At 32.3% G+C, this 20,500-nt stretch overlaps 1 protein-coding gene across 2 annotated transcripts in view; it reads left to right on the forward strand.

Moving 5' to 3' along the window:
- The window catches only part of LOC118203454 (cyclin-dependent kinase 17-like), a 286,968-nt gene that overhangs the window by 10,399 nt on the left and 256,069 nt on the right, over window positions 1-20,500 (forward strand). For both annotated transcript variants that reach the window (XM_085823207.1, XM_085823211.1), the window contains exons 2-3: window positions 7,397-7,707; window positions 10,495-10,590. In XM_085823207.1, the coding sequence (XP_085679333.1) occupies window positions 7,572-7,707; window positions 10,495-10,590 (232 nt within the window). In that variant the 5' untranslated portion in view covers window positions 7,397-7,571. The remainder of the gene's footprint in view (window positions 1-7,396; window positions 7,708-10,494; window positions 10,591-20,500) is intronic.

The raw sequence follows: 20,500 nt of genomic DNA on the forward strand, positions 1-20,500 counted from the left end.
TTTTATTCTCTTTAACAGATGTTAGTAGGTCTGTCTGTTATTATCTAGAATATACATATTAATGTAATTATATAGCATCTATGAATAAAATTTTGAAGGTTTGTTTGGAATAAATTTGATTTGATAACATGTTCTTTAATTGTTTGAAGTACTGTGTGCAGTTACATACAAATTAGGTCCAGAAGTATCTCTGTATCCTTTATTGCTCAAGCACTCAAAGTTAATCTTCGAGCGCACTTTTGGTTTTATCAAGGGCTCTTCATTCTGTAGAATTGATATGGATTATGCATTAGACTGTAAAGGAATAATTTTTATTGTGTGTAATGATGCATTGGAGTAAACATTTATATCCACAAAACTATAAGTAATTAGATTTTAAGAAAATAGGTATCTTTTGCTGTCTTCAGACAAATCATGTTGATCGTGTCATTCTTCAGGCTTAATTGCATATGCTAATGATTGTGGGTTTTTATTTCAAATTCATTCAGTAGTTTGTTTCATGATTAAATGCATTATGGGTGCTGTGAAAACTGTGGATAATGTAATTAAGGGTTAATTAATGATTAATAACTTACGATCCTTGGATATGTAAGTATCAATTATATCAAATTTGCAAACAAGGGACAGTTTAACATCGATAATCTTAATGTCAGTTTTCTGAACTATTGTTTCAATAAAAAAATAGGTATGAAACTTTGAATCCAAAATTATAATTTTTGATATTTTCAATCCAAAAAATTTAAATTTCTGAATATGAAAATTTTCACACTCAATAGTGCATGATATTCTTTTGTGCATTAGCAGAGGGCCCAGAAACTTTTGAAAAACAGTTTTTATGTTACTCACTACTTTTTTCAGAAGGAGGTGAAGAAAACATAGCTGAGTTTTTAAAGCATGGATTGCTGCTATATAGATGCCTAGAATATGTTGATGAGCATAACTTTAAAAAATATGGTGTAACTTTGGAGTGCTGTTGAAGAGGCAGTTGTATATTTACATGAGCATGATCTGAATCAAGGATGGTAGCACGGAAAGGTGTTAGATCTGGCAACATGAAATAAAGCAGGAGGATTTCATGCCACTATTTAGTGAGTCTGTGGCATGTGGCTGTATAACAGAATTGAACTGTGGTTTGTGTGTATCGTGAATAAGACAAATTGTGTTTGCATGCCAGTAGGAAAGTAGTAGACAGGGAAAAATTGAGAAATAATTGAAAAATAGAGTCGATATAAATTATATGTGAATTTGAGCAATAGGTCTTTACAGTAGGTCTCTTGTCACAGAAAAGCTCTCAATGAATCCAGGTTGCATTACAGACTAATGCCCAATGCTGAATTACTGTTTTCAGTTGATTTAAAGAGTTCTGTTTTAGATGGCAAAAGCTGATAGATGAACAACATGATGGTTGTCTTAAGACTGCGACAACATAGAAACGAATTCATATGGAATATCTAATGATTGAAGATAGCAAGTATCTGGTGTATGGTGGAAATAACATATATCCCTTGGGAATTAATACAAGTTCAAGTCATTGTTTTGTTCCTGGCTGTTCAGAAGCCATGGTACATTAGTTGCTTCATGAAATCACAAACTTAAAGAAACTTCTACACATCAACTGATGTGTAAACTGCTTGAAAGATTTCATCAAGGGCTGATTGCTGTTGTATATGACATCATAATAGATGACAAAACTCTTCTGCATTATCATAAGTCTCTGACTAAATAGCAGTTGGTGTAATGTGTCTTTCCAGATGAATCATCATTAATAAAAGTCAAACCAAAGCAGAGCTGAGCAGTGCAGCACTGAAATTGTCGCCATTTTTCAGAAAATGAAAGGCGATCACTTTCTTTCATTTTTTAGATATCACATTTTTAGGTATGAATGGGTTGGCCATGTTGTAACAGTGTGCTAGAAAAGTATTGTACTGTTCATATGAAAGATGCTACATTGTTCATTTAATGGTGATCACATTAAAGGTTCATGAAGAACAACCATGAAGTCAAATCATTGCTCATTACAACTATGCATAAGCAATAAAATTTTTCCATAACTCAGTGTTAAAAATATGTTTTATCTACCTTATAAACCAATTTTCTCACTGTGATTATTTTTTATTCCTAAAATTAAGAAACATTTGTGCACAGTGTCATTTCTGTCCATAATCAATACAGCAATTGATACCTTTGTTCAGTGCATTGAGAATATACATTTTAGTATGTGAAACCACTGCCTTTTGAATGATTTTGATTGATCAACTATAATGGAATATATTAAGTAAAAACATTATGTTCATATTTTGGTTCTACCATATTTTATTTTTGTCTATCTAAAAACTTTGTGTTACCTATGTATGTGAAATTCTAATTTCATTTCGAAATATTTTAAAGTTTACTATATGTTTGTAATAAGATGCAGAGATGTTAGCTGAACAATCTTGACCCTCATTATCAGATTTTGAATAAAGAAGAAAGTATTAAATTAATTTGAAAGAAGAACATACTTGTGTTAGCGAGGTGATTTTGATTACAAATAGAGAAAAAAGTATTGCAAAAGACAAAATGTGAGCCCTTTCATGTTAAACTCACTGCATTTGAATCTGCAGTTGCAAGGTAGAAAGTAGTTCAGGGTGGGATACTGTATCTAAAAAAAATGAGATTTTGTTATGGGGGGAAAAAAAAAGGTCTTACAAGATTATGTTAGAAAGTATACTTTCTCAGCATTATACGTAGTAGGTATCCAAAAATATTTATGCATGCCGCTGCAGTGAAAAGTCTAATTCAGACAGCAGGTGTTGGCAACTCTGTTGGGATGATGTTAGATGCTTGCATTCCAATCAGCTATCAGTCGGTGCAGAGTTTTGAAGGCTGTTGGTCATATCCAAAGCAGTTTTGTAAGAACTACAATCCTGAAATTAACATATCGGTGTCGAAGGGTGTTTTATTGGCCGTGGTTACTTTATGTGTTTAAATTCGACAGCAGTGCTTCTGAAGCTGCTAGAAAGATATTTTCTGTATTTGGAGAAGCATCAGTGAATGAGTTCACAGTGTGAAAGTAGTTCAGTTAATTTGCATTGAGAGCCTCCAAGACAAGCCTCAAACTGGGTATCCATCCACTATTGATGAAGGTCTGCTGAAGGAAGGCATCAAGTATAATCCACATTGAATCTGCACAAGGGTTTGGAGAGGTGGAGGAAACCATTCGATTGCATCTGCACAACCTATCGAAGATGTGGAAGCTCAGATAGTGAGTTCCCCTTGTTTCGACCAAGAAACCAAACTCCAATGGCTTATCATTTGCTCTTCATTGTCACGGCACAAAAAAGCTCCATTTCTGAACAAGATATTGACATTCAGCGAGAAATAAATGTTATACAGCAACTGAAAAAAAATTTAAAAGAATAAAAATAGGAAAATGCGCAAAAACATCATTGATCGTCCCTGGTTTTGTAGCATTTGCTCTCGAACAAAAAATTCATCCAAAGAAAGTACTTCTTTTTGTATGTTTGGTGGACCAGCACTGGTATTGCACACTTCGAATTGCTAGAGAGTAGCAAAAACTTCATAACTGGTGTTCCAGTTACAAAGGCTTACAGCTGCACTGCATTGCAAGCAGCCAGAACTAGTCAATTGGAAAGGCGTGATCGTTCTTTAAGATTAAAACAACAAAAGTGACCATTAAAACTTTGCTGACCATTAAACTTTTAATTCCATTAAAACAGCAAAAGTGATCAGCACACTTGATTGGGAGGTTTTACTTCATCTTCCTTACTCCTGGACATCGCTTCATCTGATTATCACTTATTTTTGGCTATGGATAACCTTTCGGGTTAGCAACCATGAGGCAATTTTGGGGCTCTAGGATTGAGAACTTTACAGATGCCAGATTTATAAGCTTGTAACGTGTTAGGAACATGTAACTGAAGCTGAAGAAAATTATTTTTCTGAATAAAATGTATTTGCACAAACTGGGTCGTTATTTCTCACTGAAATCTATAGCATGAACATTTTTGGATACCTACTACAGTGTGAAATTATGTACCTTTTCGTTTTCTTTTTATGTATGTAAAAAAATAAAAACATCATTAATTTTTCCCTGGTTTTATGGAATTTGCTCTCGAACAAAACATTTATCAAAAGAAGGTACTGCTGTATGTTTAGTGGACCAGCACTGATATTGAGCACTTCTGATTGCTAGAGAATGGAAAAACCGCCATAGCTGTAATTATGTATGAAAATATATAAATTAATATATATATATATATATATATATATTGTTTGTGTACTGATATTTGGAAAAATAATTATTTTGTGCAATCCAGAAAACACTTCAAAATACAGTACTAATACTTTCACATCATTAATTCATTTTGGGTTCTTGCATCTTTAGTGATATAAATCATTTATTTTACCAACCTTAATTACTGTTAGTTAAAATGATTGACTTTCTGTTGTAGTTATAAATTTCATTTTAAAAGAAGTATCGGTTAATCTTTGGATTATGGTAACTTGGCGAAAATTTGGCGACCAACCCTGCTACAGCAACCTGCTAGTTTTTTTTTTTTTCGGACGCCATTTTGTTTTCACGAAGTAAAGTCATGTTTTTTTTTTTTTACTCAACATTTTTTTCCAACAATCTGCAACTGAATTACGCTTATGCTAGAATTTTTATGGAACAAAAGTGCTCAGAGTCGTATCTAGGGGTTTCAGCACCCAGGGACAACTGAAGATTTCGCGCCCCCTACTGCTTGCCAGTGGTGTAGCTAGGGTGGGGCAAGGGGGGACATCTGTCCCCGGGCGCAGCATCCAAGGGGCGGCAAACTAATGCTACGGAATTTTTTAATGAAATTTTTTCCATTCTTGGCACACAGAAAGGGGCACAAATTCTTCAGTTGTCCCCAGGAGCGGGAAATTCTAGCTACGCGCCTGCTGCTTGCCAAGGATGGAAAACATTTAATTCTAAAATGTCGTAACATGAGTTTGGCGCCCCTTGGATTCTGTGCCCGGGAATAGATGCCCCCCTCTAGCTACGCCTCTGAAAGTGCTTAATCATGACGAAGATTAGGTGCGAAATTGGGAGAAAGTGCAGAATCACCCACTGCTTGCCGCATTTTTAAGAATTGCACATACACGATCCATGTACACATCGACCTATTTTCACTTAAAAAAACATCCCAGAATTGCACAAAAATGGCATTGCGCACACTCTTGACTTTATCCATGTACACTGCTAAAGTCCTATCTAGTAACCTTTATTGCCTTACCAAAATGTCGCCAAACTACCTGTTACCATGTTCCAAAGATTAGCCGAAGTATCACATTAGACTGAAGTTTGCAAATTTTCTTTCTAAAATATTTTTTTGTCATAAATTTCATCTATGTGGAGACTATTTTATCAAAGCATATAGCTTCTGCTGTTCTGGTATAGTAAATTTATGTAATAGTTGTTTTTTTACTAACTGCACTGAAATATTTTTATCAAGTTTAGTAGATTGCTTGTTGAGGAAATTTTCTCATTAGTATTATAAAAAGAATTTTCAGTTTTCTTCAGAAAATCAGGACTATTGTTTGGGCTTAGAAATTGCATTCCATTATTACTTTTTTATTTAGCTTAATTTATGTAAAAAATATTTTAATGGGAAAGTTTTGTGTGTTATTCATGTAGGTTTTAATGTGATTTCCATTAGAATGTATTTCAGTATTGAACAGTGTTATTTAGCAAATTATTTTGCTTGAGATGTGATTCTTTGTGTTGGAAGTGTTTTTGCTGTAGACTGCTGACTTTTATAGCAGTTACAGAGAATTGCTTTGTGTAGTTGTATCAAAATACTAATATCAAAATACTAAAAAATGCCAAAAGTCACAGTTTTTTTTTAAATGTAATTCTGCCAACAGAAAATCAAAAAGCTCTTTGATTAATATGTTTATTGCTTGGCTGTGTGGAGATCTGTTGTATATTCATCTGTTATTAATAAGTAATATTTTAAATTGTACATAAGCATATGCATTCTGTTATCCAAAGTCTTAAATATTAACTAAATATACATTTGCGAATATTTCATTTTTTTATTTTGCATAGTTTTATAATAACATCGCATTCAGTTATGTGCTTGAAAGCGAAGAGAATTCAATTTAAATGCAAATGTAAAATAGTAATAATCAAGAAATGAACTTAATTTATGTACAGAATTCATTATATAAAGGTAGTAATTTCATATCTGTTCAGGATAAAGATAAATAATTCTCATATGAACATTCTAGAACTGTTTGAATTATATTAGATTGTCAAATTAATAAGTTAATGCTGAAAGGTTAGAAATTTCATTTTTACTGTATTTATGTATCGGCAGTAATATTCCAATGACTATCTAAATATAGAAACTTCTGCGGCTGTTAGGATTAAAGCTTTTGAATACTTGTAAATGCCTTCATTCTTCTTTTCCATAATTTTTCAATTTATAGATCTCATATGCTTCTTTTTTATGGCTGGATATAGGTACAATCAGTAGGATGCATCAGTATTACAATTATGATACTTAATGAAAAGTATCATACTTTCTGAAAATTTTATTTTATTTGATATCTTTATATATTCTTTTTCTTAAGTTAGAATATTGAATAGTGATTGATCTATTTCTAAATAAGTGCTAATTAGATTGAATTACTAAAATGTCTTGATTATTATAGTAGTTTGGAAATCCTTGTGCAGTGGGCAATGTAGTTTTTTTATTATTGTTAAACTAACAATAAAATCTCGCTTCTTTACTTCTTTATGCAAATTATGTCAGCCATGTTACCCTACCTGTCAGAAAGCCAGTATTTTTAATCCCTTAAATTTATTGTTTAAAAACATTGGTTTTATTAAAAATACTGGCTTTGATATGTTAAATTAGTATTTTTAATCCCTTAAAAATATTGTGATGTGAACCTGAGGAGGAACTATGTAGCGAAATTCAGTAGTACTTTCAGAAAGATAACTATTCATGTAATGATGTGAAGCACTTTTACCTGAATATCAAAGGATTATAATGGCATATTTTTGTTAAATATACAGAAGATTTTTTTTTTTTCCCATCTTGGAAGAGGACAATATTATGCAGTAACCTATTTTGAAGGAGGCCTACCTTTTGCCTAATTTTAAGTTTTGTTTATCTGTTTATTTTTTTAAACTAAACCAATGCTAATCTAAGGTATTATTTCATCTAGTTTTGAATATGTTGTTAATAAAATCACTAAACATAGAAGCATAAAAAAAGTAATTTTAATCTTATAAACATTTGTCATTTTAAAAATCTTATTATTATTACTGTATGTGCTATTGTTACTCTCATTTTAAATAAAACACTGCATATTATTAATGTTTTTTATGTCTTGTAACAAATATTTTTTTACATTTCAGTGCTGGCCATTCTTGTAATGGTTGGTTCCATCCAGATGCAATGAGTCTGTTTAGCAGTCTCTGAACGTCCCATATTGAACGTCCATCAAAGTGCCTTTTTTATTCCTGCCTAGCTCAAGCAATATGTACATAACTAGATTTAGGTGCTTCTAACAAAAGGGGATGCAAGCCAAAAATGAAACGGTTTCGTCGCCGTATATCTCACACATTTCATACTCAAAGAATGAACAGCGACAATGGCATTTCAGATCTTGCCGAACGTCTTTCAATAGAAGAGAATTTAAAAGAGAATGGTGACATAAGCAAAAATGGTAAGTTTTCTAGATGATTCTATCATTTTTAAATGCAGAAAATCTTTTTTTTTATTTTTATTCACATTAATTTATCTGCATATTTGTGTTTTAATAAACATGTAAAACACATGATTTGCATTTTTATATTAAATATTAGAATTATTGATTAGTTAATAAACGTAAGTAAATAAACAATGTATTTTGATTGATTGGGTTTATTTGAATATGGCAAAGCACATGTGGGAGAGGGATACCTTTGTGCATTCTTTCCAATAATTTGCCTAAGGCAAGAAATGCCTTCATGAAGGACTTTCTGGAGAAAACTGCTTAATCCATGCTGTGGGGAAAACCATAAATTTGGCTATGCAGCTAGTCTGTTCGTTTAGAATTGTACCCAGATTGAACTACCAGTGTTCAGCAACATTACTGCTGGGCCGCACAGTGTATTTTGGAAACCTGTTAAGTCTGTACAAATTAAAATTGAAAATTAAATGTCATAGAAAATTAACATTAAAAGTACATTAGAATTTGTCACCAACTAATTAGTACAATGAATATGTAAAACTTTATTTAATATTAAAAAGTATAGTATTTCCTTATTTTTACAGCCCCTTTAAAAAACTTTGCGAAGAATAGTGCTAAATCGCCGACAGCAGTCCTGATAATGATCGCTTAATTAGTTTACTCATCAAGAGAGGAGCTGTGACTAGGCTGCGTATTGTAGCCTATTAACGGCTCCTCTGCATATTTACTTTCTCCTCCACCTACCCCTAAAATTTTTTTGATTAACTGCTGATTGAGGAATCTTATTCTTCCAAATAAGATCCCACAATCAGCAATTAATCAGCAATTGCTTTAAGATATGCAGATATAGTATTGCATAGTAGTATCCCCAAAATGTGTTTATTTAGCATTTAAATATGTGTAGTGTTACGAAATATAGTAATGTGTTTACCTTTCATTGAAATATGCAAAGTACAGTAGTACCAGCAAAAACTTTATTAACTTTTGATTTAAGAAGATGCTGTATTATTCTTCCATATAAGATGCTAAACACTGGGGGTCCTGTGACCAAGCTGACCACTTGTTCAGAGCATATGCTTACGTACCCCGTGGCCCACAGTCAAGAAAGCAGATTTCGGGCACTGCAGGCCTTGGCCCATTAAGGCTTTTATGCCTCTGAGTTTTTTTTTTTTTTTTTTTTAATAAGATGCATTTACCTTGCATTCAAATATGCAAAGTATAGTGTTTCATTTTACCTTACTTTCAAATATGTGAAAGAGATCACAGAATGAAACTATATATCATTGAAAGCATTAGGAGGTACAACATGAAAAGTTGCAGGTGAAAGAAAAGCACATATTCTGACAACTAATTCAATGGCTCCAGAATATTGTTTGTAACAGTCCTGCAATTTATTTACTATTGGACAGAGAAACTGATATTGAAGTGGTGTGAGAAACAACTGCACCTTTTTGAAAATATGACTGTTGACTGTAGCAGTTTTATTATAAAGATATATTCTCTATATTTAATCCAACAACCAACTAAGTGAATAGGTGACCCTGGCAAAATTGTGGGTATAGATGAAAGTCTGTTTATTTGGGGGGGGGTGGATATTTGGTGTATTATGCTGAGAAACTAGTGAATGTTTCTTGTTGAGGTGCTAAATAGAAAAGCAACCACAATCATGGAAAAAATTATAGACCACATACAAGAGGGATTGGCGAATTATTCAGACTGTTGGCAAGCATCCAACACAGAGGAATGGAGGGGGGAATAAGTTATGCTTATTTTACTGTAAATCATAAATTTCATTTTGTGGATCCAGAAGTGGCTGCTTATGTAAAAAAAAAAGGTTGAGCATTTTGGGGCTCTGCTGAGTGGCAAAATTAAAAGCAACAAGGCACAGTCATCATTGTCATCTTGTCCTATCTTGCCAAATTTATGTTGTGAAAATTCTTGGAATTCTGAAAATACTTTTGATGTCCTATTAAAAGCAGTCATGGAAACATGGTGAGAAATAAACATGAATTTGGCAATAATCTTGGTGCCATTATTAAAGAGCTGTAAAGGTAATGAAATATCAGTATCAGTGTAATATATGTGTAATATATTATATGTGTAATATATATAATATGTAATATATTATTACACTGAAATATCAGTGTAATAAATTGCAAATAACCAATAATACATTTGGAGTTAGTTTAACAGAATCCCAAGATTTAACATTTTTGCTTTCTCAATTAGATTCACAAAATGTGAAGAGGGTACTCTTCTGTCCCATAAAAACAAAAGAAAAGTACTGCCTTTAAATGAATTTAAAATTATCTTTGTATGTGGTTAATGTTTGAAATTCGTAACCCCCTCTCGGGCACAAAAAAAAAAAAAAAAAAAAAAAAAAAGTTTAAGAATGCGGTTTAAAGTCATCATTGAGTTCACAACTTTTTGGTGGGAGTGTGGGTAATCAAATAGCTTGCATATTTTATTGTTCTGTCTACGTATATTAAAAATTCACCATTTCAATGTGATTTGTGCAATTTGCCAAATTTGAATATTTAAATATATAACCTAATATATCATACTTATAAATTAAGCTTTTATCAGTCTTTATACTGTCTGTTCTGAAATATTCTTTCGGATTTTTTTTTCCTGTAATCTTACTCATATATAATTTTTATATTAAAAAAATATGACATACATCATTATTGAATTTCTTTTATTATAGGTAATAGAATTCAGTCAAAAATTATTTAAAATGATTCAATTGATCTCTTTTTAAAAGAAAAATGTTTTCAATAGGAGGACGTTTTGGCTTCCTAGCCAGAGCTAGTAGAAGCTTGTCTTTATCAACATCTAGAATTATCGATATTCATAAAAGCAATACCTCTGTGCCTGGTAAGTTTTAGTTACATTTTATCCATTTCTTAATGTTTGATAAGTGTTCTAATTTATAAATTAGCATTGAAAATGTATATAAAATGATAGAATTGCTTGAATCTATTAACAGTATATGTAATAAAAGCATGTTTCTGAAAGAAGAATGATGTGTAAAATACTGTTTCTAACTTTACTGAAATTATGATGACAACATTTTATCTAAAATATAACCTCCATTATGCAATACATCATATATAAAAAATACCCATATTTGAACTAATGCATCATTTAATAAAAAATGCATAAAAAATTATAATAATAATAATGAAAAGGTAGTTTTGCTACTTTTTTGGGGGGATGAGTCGTATTTTCTTCATTGACTTATTTTGGCAACATTAAAAAAGTCAGCTTCATGCCATTTGTATATACTTCAGTTTTCTACACTTTGTGTGTAATCGAATGAAAGTAGATTTAGAGTTTTTTTAACAATATTATTACATTGTGCTTTTTTGTTCTCTTGATAGTAGCTCTAAAATGTCTGTTTGTTAGAATCCCTTTTGTTATAAAACTCCACTTACATATGTATGTGTAATGATTTCGATGAGAGAAGCTACAAGTAGTAGATGGTCAAGGCTGTGGATTGTGATGGCATTTAAATGCATAACTGTGTAGTTGTAATTAAATGTTAGCTATTCTGCTAAGTCAACATGTTTTATTTGTGGACAAAACAATTCTTGAGAAGCATATCTTGATTATAAAATGTGCATCATATTGAGTACATTCTGCACCCATTTTTATATCACAGTTTATACCTTTTAAAATTTGACTGAAGAAAACAGAGAGGTGAGTGCCGACATGTTAATTAGACTGGATATAAAGCAAAAATGGGTTGCATTCAGGAGGGGGGGAGGAAGAAAAGCCTGGCAAAGAAGTAAAAAGCTTATACAGTCAAAAATCGTTAATCCGGACTCGTTGGGACTTCGGCGATTCCGGATTATAGATCATCAGTTTAAATCTCGTAAGATGCCATGCACAAATTCTAAAATTAAAAATATGAAACCGTATTTTAGGAAATAAAGAACAATTATGATCTAAAGGGTATCAAAATTTACGAAAAAAAGAAGCTTAATATTTATTTGTTTACTTTATTAAACATTTCTTTCAATGTAAGTTGTTTCGTTTTATGTGATAATACTTTCTCTTTAATTCTATAAAGACATAATTTCTTGTTCAGTTAAAAAGCTCCGCTATTCAAGTCCCGTAATTGCTGTGCCGAGAATACTGACTAACTTGTCAATCGAAATTTTTTCGTTTTCACTAACCTCTCTGTCACCTTCTTCATGTCTTTATCCATTTTTTGCAGCAATTCCACTTTTTGTTTGACGGACATCGAGACATACTTTCGTTTTGTAGATCCTTTGGGAGCTCCAGAATCGGAAATTGACATAATCGAAAGTTCAAGTTTACTTTTATAAAATTGCTCTTACAGTCTGCAAAAAATAATAAGCTGCATCCAATTCGAAGATTAAGGAATAACGCAAGCATCAACATTAACTGAAATAGATAATTGTATAATTTTAGCTTATACCGTCCGTTATACGTTAAACGCGCACGCGAAAACGTATTCTGCACTTGCACACACGCATATGCGCGTGCGCGTAAAGGTCTTACGCGCACGCGTAAACGCCAATGCGCATGTGTCAACGCGACGCATGTTTTTAGTTTTGAGTTCCGGATTTATAGATCATTCCGGATTATGGGTGTCCGAATTAACGACTTTTGACTGTAGTTCTCAAAATGATTTTGATTTGCTTTTTCGTGTTTGGCTAAAGCATTTATATAAGTGCCTTCCTCAGTCAAGATCATATGACACTAATAAATTTAGGAATAATGCTGTTTAGAAGGTTTATTATGAGCAGTTACTGGTTTTAAGACAAAAGGAGGAAATACACAAATTAAAATTGAGAGTTAAGGAACCATTGTGTATTAATTGCAGAATTCTATTTCACTTATTTTTTATCTTGCATATATATGTGTTTATCAGATTTGGAGAATGTTCTGGCTATACGAGGTGTTGAATATCCTTACTGTCTAGACAAGGGGTTCCCAACCTTTTTGTCCCTAAGAGCACATTCTAAAATATCTGTTGGATGGTGGGCACCATTTACTTTTTCAAGGTGAATTTATAGTTAATAGTATACATGCACATAAAAAAGAGATCAGTCACATTTCGTTTTGTGCTGGTATCTATTTGTGTTGAATGCAATTTCTATTTCATTAAAAGTGAGAAAACTTTCACATAGAATATTGTTGAAAAGTAAAACATTTTGATTGTGATTGCACAGTGACGGGTACATGTTTAAATGATTGCTGGGTGTCGTGGTGCTCTCCGGCTTAGGGTTGGGAACCCCTGCTCTAGACACTTCTGGACAGCAGCTAGTCGATAACATGTTGTGGTGTCATCCATTGAAGACAAATTTATTACCAACAGTACCACCATAGAACATGCAAACATGACGTAGCAGAATATCATTAATGTATCTTTGGCGAGTCATAGTCCCAGCTGGAAGCACATAGAGCGACATATGGCAATTGATCTTGATCCCCAGCCTATACCACGACACTACATGTAGATATCGTTCCCTTTCCTGTATTTTTCCAAATTATAAACAGTACCACTCTCACACCAGATCAACTGGTATCTACAATTCTGATGGTAGACCAAACCTACTCTTATTAAGAATAGTGCACAAGTCCAGTAGTCTTTGCGATGCTGATGACACTACTGCAAATGGGCAGAACAGTGGCGTCTAGATAATGGAATGCACACAACAGGATGGTTAGTTCTTCTTGATGCAAACACCCTGGCTACAGTTTTTCATGAGATTTGTTTCCAATAGCAGCAAGTAACTGATTTGCTGCGTCAGTAGATGTGTTGGTCTCGTTTTTAGCAAAATCTGTGATTTTTTGCCCTTCTTCATTCTTGTCAATAATACAGCCATGCGTAAAATCATCTAAGTGATGTCAGGAAGAAAAGTGCTTTCATTTTGTGGTTGACATTGCTGTACTGTCATCTGTCCTTAGCAATTGTCCACCAGGGTATGAAGTCTGTCCCTTTCTCACTGTGAGCCATGTCGCACATCATTAGAGACATACTGGATATTGCCTACACCATACTAAATGTGCTCTTTTGCGTTCTGCAGTGAGCAGAATGCACACAGCAGGTCTTCTGGCATTCAGTTATATCTCATGAAGCTTTCATGTAGACCAGTGCCACTGTGCCGTGGCACTTCTGTGTGCTGCCAAATATTTTAAAAATGATTAATTATACTCTGTGAAAAAAATCCAGAACCAAATCATCGGCCATTTTATAGAAATAAACTAAGGGTATTTGTGGTATATTTAACTTATACTTTCATAGAGAGATGGAAGCACATCACGGAAGTCAAACTTACTAGATCATGTGCTCCACTAGATTTGAACTACTTTATTCAAATTGATTAAATTCTTTCAGAGATTCTTTTAAAAATAAATTATCAATTTAAAAGAGTTTTAAATAATGGTTGTAGCCATTTAAAATAGTAGAATAATAAATAAAGAAAATATAATAAATGCAGACTTATAAAATACATCTCTAATATAAGAGCCCATTTAAAAAATTTGACTGTTTGAAAATCTATAATTTTATATGTATATTTAATATCTGGCAGTCTTGATTATGTGCAGTCTAGCATGCTTCTCATGGTAGATTGTTAGTAATTTATCTTTAATATGTAATTAGTATATCTTCTTAATTTTACCTGATATAATTGAAAAATATGAATTTTTTAATGAAGTAGTACATATATATAGGCCGATTCTAAATTGCTTTTACAAATTAAGAGGGATGATAGTACACATTTAGATGAGCAATAATTACCATAGAACATAGGGTCGCATTCCACTCTGAGAAGCAGAAAAGAGGAAAGTAGAGATGCCTTGAGGAAGGACAATGAGACTATCTATCTCCTAAGACTATCAAGAATTAACAGTGTGCAAATTTTCCCTGAGAAGAAGCAATTGCTCTTAGTTGGTACCGGAAAAAGCCAATCAGAGCAAACGGTGTGCTTGAAAATGACACATCATCGCTTCAAATATTAGGGCAGGTGTCCTAGGTGATTACCTGGCAGGCCCTTACATCATGCCAAACCGTTTGATTGGTGCAACATACCGTATCTTCTTTGAACAGGTACTTCCCAGTTTATTGCAAGCTGTTCTGCTCCGCATTCAGCGAGACATGTTGTTTATGCACAAGAGCCCCAGCTCCTTTTTCCATCATGGCCCATAACTTTTTAAATGCCACATATCCAGCACGATGGATCGGACGTGGCGGACCTGTGGCTTGGTCTCCTAGCTCACCGAACCTCAACCCACTGGACTTTTTCTTCTGGGGGCAGAAATGAAATCTTTAGCATACGAGACACCTGTGGACTCGGCTGAAGATCTCATGTCGAGAATCATTGTTGCTGCAGACAAAATTAACACCATACCAGGAATCTTCGGAAGGGTGTGCCAATCGTTCCTTCCGATGTCAACTGTGCAACGACACATGTGGTCGGCATTTTGATCATTTTCTGCAAGTTTTTCACTGAACAATGAATTTGGTAGCGCAGTTTTTAGTTTCGTTCATTCGCTTTCCCAACACTGTTTAAGTTCAGGTTGGAATTCTGATATTCCCCTTTTCTGCCTCTCAGTGTGCGACCCTAAGTTCTATGGTAATTATTGCTCATCTGGATGGGTACTATCACCTTTCTAAATTTGTAAAAGCAATTTAGAAATCACCTTGTATATATATGATGCTTATATTATTTTACTACTATTCTGGATTAAACCCAAACAAAACTACATACTAGTTTACTATTTACATGCTTGCTGAGTTGTTGAATTTATATATTTGCCATGCGGTATTGTGTTCTCATACTTAAATGAAACATAACGTATTGAAAGGTAATACATAATTTGGCTTTTTAATAATTTTTTGACAGAATTGTTTTTACTTTAAAAGAACCTTCTAAAATGGATAAATGGTTTAAAAGAAGAAAACGATTATAATAATAATGATGTTAGTGATCAGGCTGATGAGCCTATACCCAGTATGAGTAAAGATGTTTCCTCCTACAAAATATATATTGTTCATCAGAAATATAATGACAATTTCTTAAAATGTGTGTTTACGTAGAATGGAAAATGATATAGTTGTTCCTGAATGTCTGGTGTGGTTGTAAATTATCAAATAGTGCTATGATTCTGAGCAAGCTCCAACATCACTTTCTGATTAACCATTCTTCATTTGCATCAAAAGACAAAAGCTATTTTCAAAAATCATTATCTTCAAAATTCAAACAAGTAAAACTTTAAAAAACAACTTAGTGTGTCTGAAAAAGCTCAGATAGCTTCTTATGAAGTAGCCAAATCAATTACAGTTAAATTAAAAGTAATAATTTGGCTGAAGAGATTGTATTACCAGCTTGTCTCAAAAATTGTAAAAATAATTATTGGTAGATCAGCAGATATTGGATATTTGTAAATTACCACTTTCAAATGAAATAAATTAAAAATTGATATTACAGAAAATACAGCAAATACTTGCAAATTCAAACTTTGCTCTACAAATAGACAAAACAACAGACATTACGGGAAATGCACAATTAATCGTATTTGTTCACGAAAATGATATAATTAATCAATTTTTTTGCTGACGTGAGTTATCTGATTGCACAATTGGGAAACATATTTTCAATATAATCATTTTGTATTTACAAGATTATTTATTAAACATATTTTCAATATAATCATCTCATATTTACAAGAAACTAAAGTTTTGTGGGAATTTATGTATTGGCATTTGCACAGATGGTGTTCCAACTATGACTGGACATATAAAAGGATTTTTGGCACATGTGAAAGAAATGAATTCAGATATATTTTAGTTGCCCATTGTTTTATGTATTGGGAAGCACAAAATATCTGCCATCAGAATTGTAAATAGTGCTGGAACGATGTGTTAAAGTGGCTAATTATATCAAATCAATTCCATTAAAAAGTCACTTGTTTGGTAATTTATGCTAAGCTATGGAAGCTAAGTACGAATCCTTGATACTGCACACAGAAGTAGGTGGTTGTCCAGAAGAAAAGTTTTATCTCATGTGCTTGAATTAATAAATGAGATGGAAATATTTTTGAACAAGATAAAAATGATTGTTTTATTCATTTGTTGGAAGATAAAGTATGGTGTGCTAAACTAGCTTACTTATCTAATATTTTTACTATTTTTAATAACATAAATTCATGTATGCAAGGACCAAAAATATTTTAAACTCAAGAGACAAACTGGTAAGATCACCCCCCCCCCAAAAAAAAATGTGTAAGAATAAAGCACAGGAAGGTAATTTGGAAAAGTTTGAGTCAGTTCCAAAAGACTCCTATAAAACTATTCATAAAATTATTATTGACCATTTGACAACAGTGGAGGAGAGAGTTACTCTTTACTTCCCAAATTTAGATATAAAAAAATTTGATTCCATTTGTGATAACGGATACATTTGTATGTGAATTAACTTTGAATAAAGAGGAAGAACTAATATCGCTGTGTAATAATTGAGATTTAATTTCAAAACATTCGGATTAATTAATTAATTAGTTAATTAATTCATTTTGGATTAACATTAGAGGCAATTATCCCATAATAGTCAAAAAAAGCTTTAAAAACATTGTTACAATTTGTCCATCTTATTTCATTGAATTTGGATTTTCCACATTAACAAGTATAAAAATGGGGAAAAAAAAAAAAAAAAAGATCTGACTTTTAAATGTAGATGATGAAATGAGAGTGGCATTATCATTTTTACGACCAAATATAAACGATATTATCAAAAATCATCAAGCTCAAATTTCACATTAAATTTTTCTTATAATTAATTTGTAATTAATCACTCTATAAACATTTTTTTGTCTTTGTTGTACATATTATTTTATTTAACAGTGAAAATTATTATCATAAACTATTTTACATAGTGTATTACATATAAGTTAAATTCTTTTAAACTTATTTTATTGTTAATGTGCTGCCAAATTTTGAAATTGTTAAAAATTTACCACAATAATAAAAATAAAAAAAAAAATAAAAAAGGTTAAGAATCACTACTGTAGACTGTGAAACTCAGATTCCAGTGGAAGCATGCAACTCATGTGAGAACTGTGAAGCTGTAGCAGCCCTGAGTCGCTGCACTGAAAGTGCTGAATAACAGTCCTCATTTGTTGATGTAGATCTTGGTTAACCTAGTCCAGGTCTTCTCGATATGGATCCTGTGTCCTGAAACTGTCTTGGGTGTTACATTAACCTCTCTAGCCACCTATGCTTGTCATTTGTCAGCTTCCAGTCTATCCACAATTCTCTATCTCATTCTGTCATCCATATGTTTGTGGCTACTTATTTTACCTAATACCATGTAAAATTTACCCAATTCTTGTGAGAAACAAGCTAAGTTTTGTGGAAGAATATGAGAACACAAATCACTGAAAACTCTCACCAAAAAGAGGTAAATAAATCATCCTATTTCTGCACCAGTAAAGACACAAGTGAAAATTTAAAGCTTAAAAAAATCACAGAAAAGCTAATTTAATTTCACTAGTTCACTTAATTCATTGATTTCACTAACGCAGATAGTAATTAATAATAATAGAGGTGAAGAACTGCATTTGTTGGTTTAAACTGCTTAGTTTGTTAATTAGTAAGAGACAAATTAAATTGAAAGAAAAATAAAATAACTTATGCTTTGCTGAATAGCGATAAATTGGCACTTGGAAGGTAAAAATATTTTATTCTGTGAAGTGACAGTTTTTTTAATCACAGACATTGTTGATTAAATTTTAAAAATATAAATATGCTTTGCCAAGAAATAATGCATTTCTTTTAAATTGCTGAGTTTTCTGATTAATTTTGAAACAGATGTCTTTTTCTTTGCTGAGTGGCAATGCATTGCTTTTAAATCTTCGAGTTTGTTTCTCAAAATGTCATGAATTTCCATAAAACATTAAATAAACAAATAAGAAATTCAGGCTTCAGTGTTAAGTTGAAGGACTATCTTTGTTCCAAATTTTTGTTGGTTCTAGATGCCATTTTTTATTTTACAGTATAAGAAATATGCATACATACAGATTCTTCATTATTTAATAACAGAGATATCTATGTTTTTTCTTTTGTGTGAACGTATATGAGACATGTAAATAACTTAACTATAATACTAGTATTTAAAAATAAATGGCAGCTGTTTTACTAATGATCTTGTTGCCACTGAGAAAGTATTGTTGTAGCACTGGTAAATAATATATTAATATGATTTGAAAGATTCATTAAACCATGTAGTCGGTAGTAATTTTTTTATTTTCTGTGTCACCATTTTATTTCCCCCTCCTTTTGTTGCAGAAATATATGCCATGGTAATTTTAAACTTGTGATGGCATAAATAGGTAACGATGTAATGTGTGATCTAGTGCATTTATTTATTTTGTAGATGCTACTGCTAAAATGGGTTGTTATTTTAATAATTTTATTTTCCAGACATTTTATTGCACATTAAAATGTGGCAACAAATAACCAGGTCATAGACATATAAGGAATTCTGTTAATGTGGTAACAGATAACAGATAAGATTGATGTATATACAGTCTAAACAAAACAGAGTCAAAATTTTAGAAGCTAAGATATGAATGTTTGCTCATAATAGAAGTACTTCTCTCATTGTGAAAATAAAATATTATATAATTAAATTAAGAGAAAAATCAATGGAATTAGTACAGCAGTGTTAACAATCTTAATGCGAGAAAACACTTAATAATGGATATGGACAAATTAACCTGAAAAATAACTAAATTAATTGAGAATTACTTGATACAAATGAAGATTTAAAATCGGAAGATTAGCAATATCATTTTAAGACTTTTGTTAACACTAATATACATAATAAATTGTCCAAGAATCGAAGTACTGGTACAAGTTGAAGGCAATGCTCCCATCTATGCATTCTCGAAGGTATGTTAAATACCGCTGTGCCTTGCTACTGTTGAGATGCATGCCAGTTTTAAAAGAGATTACCTCGGTGACAGTCCAGTGGTCTCCCAACCCGCTTTTCCTACCACCACCCAAATGAGAGGACTTTATGCTCCTTGAGTATTTTACCGCTTTCTCATTGCACAGATACTGTACACTTACAAATATCCATGTGTTCTCTTGGATTCGAACCTAGGACTACATAGGACTGACTACATAGTGGATGGTGCTGTTAATCAGTATGCTGCCGCTATGGGTGTTACCATCATTTTGCAAGCGGATAATGCCTGCCCTCACAGTAATCACTTTGTTCCCCAATTTCTTGAAGAAGAAACTCAAATAGAAAGGTCTCCACTCTCTCCCGACCTTAATCTCTTTGAGTATGTGCGAGATGTCTACCTGGGGCTGTTCCCTTCCTCCAAACCTAGATGGCCATAGAACTGTTTTACATAATCAATGGAGATTGCTACTCATGCAGCTCATTAACAACATCATAAATAGCATGAGACATCACTCACTGTCAGCACTATATTGTTGTTCGAGTGATTATACTCACTATTGAGGAATTTATTAGTATTTAATTCGTATGTTGGAATTTAATAGATATTATGTTCCTAATGATATCATAGAATATAAATACTCTGTACAAAATTTTGTGTTTTTAAGTTACAATCAGTATAACAAATATTATCACCAAGTTTCGTCTGGTTTGCTTTTATGCCTTTTTTAGTGCTCAGTTTTTTTGTCTGTTGCTTAGCTTTTGGAAACCAGTACATAATGTTAGGGTAGGTGACACTTGTAACACGACTTATTGTTATTAATGAATAAATTACGTTTAAT

The sequence above is a fragment of the Stegodyphus dumicola genome, chromosome 1 (assembly GCF_044657685.1).
Source record: "Stegodyphus dumicola isolate Sdum_Otavi_A_Nest chromosome 1, ASM4465768v1".
Lineage (NCBI taxonomy): Eukaryota > Metazoa > Arthropoda > Arachnida > Araneae > Eresidae > Stegodyphus > Stegodyphus dumicola.